This window comes from Nannospalax galili, unplaced genomic scaffold (assembly GCF_000622305.1).
Source record: "Nannospalax galili isolate Female #2095 unplaced genomic scaffold, S.galili_v1.0 scaffold646, whole genome shotgun sequence".
Lineage (NCBI taxonomy): Eukaryota > Metazoa > Chordata > Mammalia > Rodentia > Spalacidae > Nannospalax > Nannospalax galili.
In genome coordinates, this window is record NW_008355279.1 from 892,254 (window position 1) to 899,028 (window position 6,775).

At 42.7% G+C, this 6,775-nt stretch overlaps 1 protein-coding gene across 1 annotated transcript in view; it reads left to right on the plus strand.

Annotated features, from left to right (window-relative positions):
• Traf3ip2 (TRAF3 interacting protein 2) overlaps positions 1-6,150 on the plus strand; it is a 48,184-nt gene extending 42,034 nt beyond the window's left edge. Inside the window, exons 8-9 of the mRNA XM_008852399.3 lie at positions 2,551-2,625; positions 4,993-6,150. Coding sequence (XP_008850621.1) covers positions 2,551-2,625; positions 4,993-5,139 — 222 coding nt within the window. The 3' untranslated portion in view covers positions 5,140-6,150. The remainder of the gene's footprint in view (positions 1-2,550; positions 2,626-4,992) is intronic.
• Positions 6,151-6,775: the final 625 nt, after the last annotated feature.

A 6,775-nucleotide genomic window follows, 5' to 3' on the forward strand; every position in this document is an offset into this window, starting at 1 on the left:
GGCTTATTGTTCCTTTGATCAGAATGAAGTGGCTCTCTTTATCTCTTCTGATTAGTTTTAGTTTAAAGTCTACATTGTCAGATATTAGAATTGCAATGACTGCTTTTTTCTTAGTACCATTCGCTTAGTATATTTTTTTCCATCCTTTCACCTTAAGATAGTACCTGTCCTTGAAAGTGAGATGAGTTTCTTGCAGACAACAAAAAGATGGGTTTTGTTTCTTAATCCATTCACTTAGTCTGTGTCTTTTGACTGGGGAGTTCAGTCCATTAATATTTAAAGTTATTAATGAAAGATGAATTTTGAATCCTGTCATTTTTATTTCTGTTTACATTCTTGATATAGCTGTACTTTTCCACAGTTATACCTTCATTGAATTTCTTTCCACAACCCCTTGGGTATAGTCATTCCTTTCTTCAGCTCTTTGTATTGCTTCCAGAACTCTCTGAAGGGCTGGTTTTGTGGACATGAATTCCTTCAGCCTATTTATGTCATGGAAGATTTTTCTTTCCCCTTCAACTATAATAGACATTTTGGCTGGGTATAGTAGTCTGGGTTGGCATCTGTGGTCATTTAAAACTGGGAATACTTTGGTCCAGGTTCTTCTGGCTTTCTTAGTTTGCACTGAAAAGTCAGCTGCAATCCTAATGGGTTTTCCTTTATAGGTGACTTGTTGTTTCTCTTTTGCAGCTTTCAGTATTTTCTCTTTGTTCTGTACATTTAGTGTTTGTAGTATGATGTCCTGTGGACTATTTCTTTTCTGGTCCTGTCTGTGTGGTGTTCTTTATGCTTCTTGTATTTGTATGGGCATGTCTTTCTTTAATTTGGGAAAATTTTCTTCCACGATTCTGTTGAAGATCTGGTCCATGCCATTATCTTGGGATTCTTCTTCCTGTATGCCTATGATCCATAAGTTTGGTCTTTTTATGGTGTCACACAATTCCTGCATATTCCATTCTTGTGCGTTCTTAAATTTTTCATAATCTTTGCTTGAGTGGTCTAGTTCGTCTGCTGTATCTTCCAGTCTTGATTTTCTGTTTTCCATTTCATTCATCCTGTTGGTGAGGCTTTCTCCTGTCATTTCTAATTGTCTTACTGAGTGTTTCACTTCCTTCTTCATTTCACCCTGAGTAGTCTTCAATATTTCTAGCTCTTTCCTGAATTCATTCACAAGTTTATCCCTATCTTCCTTCAGCTATTTGATTTCTTTGTGTGTTCTTTAAATTCACTGAAATCTTTTATCATGTTTATAATTGTTCTTTTGAGTTCCATGTCCTGCATTATCTCTAGGGGGTTCTCATTCTACTTTGGTATTTGGTGGGAATATGTTATTTTGGTTTTTCATGTTATTATTTTTTCTCTGTGATTGTGACATGTGAATTTCTTCTGTAGTTTCTGATTCTTGTGTGAGACTCAAGCCTTCAAGTTTAGGTTTGCTTCTTTTTGTAGACTTTATGTGCCTTTGTGGTTTAATTTTTGGGCATGAAAAGCTGGTTCCTCTAAGCTTCCAGTTCTCTCTTTTGAGTTTACATTGGAGTGTCCAGATTGCTTTTGTCTTCAGGAGTTCCCACAGAAGCCCAAGTCAGGTCAGGATCAGATGCTCTCAGGCTTTCTACTATGGTCTGAATCCCCTCCAGGAAGGATTTTGGCCTCAGGATTACGGGGGTTGGACTGGCCTGGGTGCCCGGCCTAGGAAAAGTCCTGGCCTAGGGCAGCTGGTGGCTGTGCCATCCAGAGATACAAAGGGAGATGGGGGCGAGAAGAGGCCCCAAGGACTCCTGGGGACTGCACTGAGGAAATGGGTTGGTCTGAATGGAAAGGATCAGGAAGCTGAAAGGTCAGCCCTGGTGTCCAGGAAAGAGGATGGCGGGTTGTGCAGCCCAGGGAAGCAGAGGGAGGTGAGGGGCGGGACCTGGCCCAGAGGGCTCCTGGGGACCTTGGGAAGGAACTGGGTCCGTCTGGATGCAAGGGATCAGGAAGCAGTGGTGGTTCCCCTGTGTCTGGGGCTCCAAGTCAAGGAATGGGACAGGCCCCGGGCTAGGAGGACAGAGGGGTGGGTGAGTTGGGAGGGTGAATGAGGCTGGGGGAGTCAAGGTGCAGAGTGCATGATCATCTTACCCAGGAATAGAAGCCCGAGTGGCAGGCTGGTCATTCAGGCCCAGGGAAGCAGAGGGAGGTGAGGGCAGCACCAGGCCCAGAGGGCTCCCTGAGACCTGGAGAAGGAGCTGGGTTTGTCTGGATGCAAAGGATCAGGAAGCAGTCGTGGCCCCTGGCCAAGAGGTCATCCCAGGCGTCCAGGAAAGAGGCTGCAGGCCGTGCAACCCAGGGAAGCAGAGGGAGGTCCAGAATGTGACTTTTAATAGGCCATCAATACATGGTTAATACAAGAGTGAGCAGCATAATTTGTAATGGGAGAGAGCTTAAAATTATAAGTATACGGCATTCAAATAACAACCCAGGATAAAACTGCCATGTGGGCAGGAAGTATTGTGGGCAGTATAAACTCATCTTCATTCTTGAATTGAACTTTCATAATTTGTTTGGTTTTAGATGCAGATCGAGTTCATAAAACAAGGAAGTATGAATTTCAGATTCATCCCTGTGCTCTTCCCAAATGCCAAGAAGGTAAACAAACAGACAAACAAAAAAACCCTCAAAATCTCTGGTTTGATTTCCACCTGGGATTTTAGGTGGAAAACCTTGTCAATTCTTTGTTAGTCCTCAGAAATTAGTGTTACTAAAACGATCAACAAGTTGTACCACTCACATCAGCAGCATGAATCAGAGAAATTTAAAGGTATTATCTGGTAGGATCACAGCTGGCATTGCACACAAACAAATGATTTGTATTAACTTTTGAGAGAAAAAGAGACTGCAGATCTGATGGTTCATATTTCTTACATATAAGAGTCGATGTGTGGACTTTTTTTTTTTTTGCTTCCTGTTACACCAAGTAAGTATTTTGTTGACTGTAGGTATTAAAACTACACATCTCCCTATGTGAACCTGCTGGGGTTCACATGCGGGGCTTTATATCCAAACGCTATGCTGACAGGATTAAAGAATGCAGGCCAAGCCATCAGAGGACATGTTCCATGACTGACAATGGGCAGACAACAGTAAAGCAAAGACCGTGAGACTCAGACCACAGCATACTACGCTCAGACCCAGGCTCATTCTAAAGGATCCCTAGATGTTAGGACTGCACTGAAACCTCTGCCTTACATTAGAGAGAGGCAAGTTTATGTGCATGAGACATATAGAGTTGCATATTGCACAACTGTATGAAAGTACTCCTCATCCTCCCTGGATTTTCCTTGCCAAGGGACTAAATGCTGTCATTGACCACTAAGTCTCTTTACTGGCCTTTCCACCTCCACTGTGACCCCATACTGGTCATCTCCTGCTTTGTTATCAAAGAAATCCAATCTATCTCTCTCCAGATTAAAATCTGGTGGCATTTCTCACTGAACAAGCTATCAGCCACCTTCCTAGCCTGACATATGAAGCCCTTTGGAAAAGGACTGTGCCCACTTGCTCAGTCTCCTTTCTTACCTTCCGGTGCCCTGGTGTCATAATGGGTCATGTTAGCATACTCTCACTTACACCATGTTCTTTCATGTCTCTGCCCTTCTCTAACTTGTTGGCCTAGTGACCTCTTACTCATCCTTTTATCACTCAACCTCTCTACCCTCCAGCGAAGCTTCTCTTCCCTCTCATGCCAATACAGTTCATTGTTCCTCTTATTTAAAAAAAAAGTTTTTGATTATTATTTTTTTGTATGAATGTTTTGCTTGCATGTATGTAATTGCATCACATGTGTGCATGCCCAAAGACACCAGAAATGGGCATCAGATGCTCTGGAACTGGAGTTATTAGCTGTCATGTGGGTGCTGGGAACTGAACCTGGGTCCTCTGCAGCCAGTGCTTTTAGCCTCTCCGGCTCTACTGTCCATCTCTTGAGAGCACTTAATTGTAGTACTTTCAATCAATGGTATGTGGTTGGGTGTACTGGTAATAATTGCTTAGAGTCAGTGCAGCATGTTGATATAAAATAGACACATTTCTAATTGGTTTTATTATTGTTTTTAAATCCCCTTCAACAGTCCCCTTACTGCCAGAGCTTGGGACGGACCACTGGTATACTACTACCTAGAAAACAGTTTATGCACATTTTGCCCCCATATAAGATTTCAACTCCTCAAGGCAGTTAGTGTATCTTTTTCATTAGGTATCTTCTGCAGTCAGAATGTTGTCTTACTGATGAAGTGCTAGTTCTGAGCTCATCCTACAATTCTCAAAGAAGCTCATCTCAAAGGGTAATCTAAAGGCCTTACAGTGGTTTCCAGACTCTACCTGATAGAGCCTCCTCTAATTCTGGCCCTCTTCACCTACTCATTCTTACTCTATTCTACCCACCGTAGCCTTGTTTCCTTTCAAATAGGCCTGACACACCTCCACCATAGGTCCTTCACACTGGCTCTTCTATCTATCTGCTTGGATTGCACCTGTGGGGCCCCAGTCTTACAGTGTCTGCCTTTGCCTGATAACTGAGATCCGATCTGCTTCTTCCACCACAGGCCAGATCTGAGGTTGGAGCAGAGGAATAATGAATTAGATTAAGCTCACAGCCTTGGCATCCTTTCCCTGGCTGGAGTCACAGAGGAATTCACATCGCCTGGTGTGACCTCTGTCCTACCCCTTTCATGTGAAGGTGGTGAAAATCATGTTGACACACAAAGGGCAGGTAGCCTGGGAGACTGACAGAAAATGCTGTGCACATGTGGTTTTCATAATGAGATCTACAGTTTGCACCCGAAGCCAAGAGCACTTCACGTTAAACCCTCCAAAAGCAAAACAGCACAGCTCCCTGTACAGCTTGGAGGAGACGCCTATGAAGGGCGAGCCAGAGCTGTTTGGGAACTGAACCCGTGATCTGGAATCCAGCCCTTTCTCCACTGACCTTTGCTCTTGCCCTCCTCTCTCCCACAGGAGCATGTGCCCACTTGGCTTCAGAATACTCATGTTTATAGCTGGCCCAAGAATAAGAAAAACATCCTGTTGCGGCTGCTCCGGGAGGAAGAGTATGTGGCCCCTCCCCGGGGGCCTCTGCCCACTCTTCAGGTGGTACCCTTGTGAGATCAATGAGGCTCTGGTCTGACAGCATTCTTCTAGCTGAAGCTGGTTGGTGGCACTCAAGGCTGTTTCCCAGTATCTACTGAGGGGCTCTGAGGCCCTAGAAAACCTTTTCTGCAATTTTCTGCCTCCTAACACCAAGACTGCTCTACATTCTCTGCCTTTAAAAACTTTGCAAGATGCCACTATCCTGACAGTCTGAGGTGTCCACTCAGGGCTCCCAGTACTTAGTGAACTGATACTATAGGTCATGTGGGAGCAAATGTATGTGACTACAAACACCCTTTTATCACTTCAGCTACTTTTGCGTTGGCCAGATGCTTCTGTGTCCTCAGACCAAACTGATTCATGTTCAAATAATAAAATCATTACTCTTATTGTAAGAATATGTTTCACTTATCTCAAAAGAGAGAGATGTATATTAATTTATAATCATATGGGCAGTTGCTTACATATAGTGCTAGATAAATGTAATAGACTTCTCTGTATTAAAGGGTTAAAACTAGAAAGTTAATCACACTCTTTTAAAGTAAGTATGAAAGATTTGCAACTATGGGTGAGGTTTTTATCAAAATAACTGTGATTGTTAACCATGTAACAGGGGTACAGTGCTAAAGTGTACACAGTGGTAAAGTGCTTGCCTAGCATTTGGGAGGCCCCGGATTCAACTCTCAACACTGCAAGAAGAGAAAAGGGTTTGACCATTCATATAAAAATATCTGAGTTTGCGTATGAAATGACAGGGGATGTATAACACAGGCTACAGTTGTGGTTTAGGGGACTTGTTTTCTAGTCTTGGTTCTATTCCTAAGTATCTCTGTGACCCTCAGGAAGTTTTTCCACTTTTCTAAGATTTCGAGAACTCATAAAGTGACGTGAACCAAGGTATCTCTAATGAACCTAAAAGGTTTGAGGTCTAAGATCTAAATTCTAAATATTTTTTTGAGGAGTGACTGAGTTTTTATTTTTTTGTAATTATATCTCTCAAGAAATAAACTTATTTTTTTATTTGTTATTTTGTTTTGATTTTGTTTTTTAGTGATAGGGTCTCACTATATAGTCCTGGCTGGTTCAGAACTCAATATATAGACTGTGATGGCTTTGAACTTTTGGTGATCTTCCTGTCTCTGCCCCTCAAGTCCTGGGATTATAGGTGTGCATCACCATACCTGGCTACATTTTTTTAAAAAATTAAAACTTAACCAATTTTGGTTGGGCATGGTGGTGCACGCCTTTAATCCCAGCACTCAGGAGGCAGAGGCAGGTGGATCTCTGTGAGTTCCAGGCCAGCTGGCCCTACTGGGAGACCCTGGCTCAAAAAAGACCAAAAAAAAAAAAAAAAAAAACCCAACCAATTTTAAAAGTAAAAAATTTAATTGACATAACATTAAAATATACATATTAATGGTTACATTGTTTTATTTAGATAAGGTCTACTTACTACACAGCTCAGGCTGGTCTGGAACTTACTGCTTAGCCCCAGCTGGCCTTGAACTTGTGATCCTGCTGCCTCTGCTTCCTGAGTTGGGATTATAGGCATACACCACTGTGTCTGATAAAACTTGCTCCCTCTCCCATCCCAGTGCTGGCGACTGAACCTAGGGCCCCATGTATGCTAGACAAGTGCTCTACCACTGAA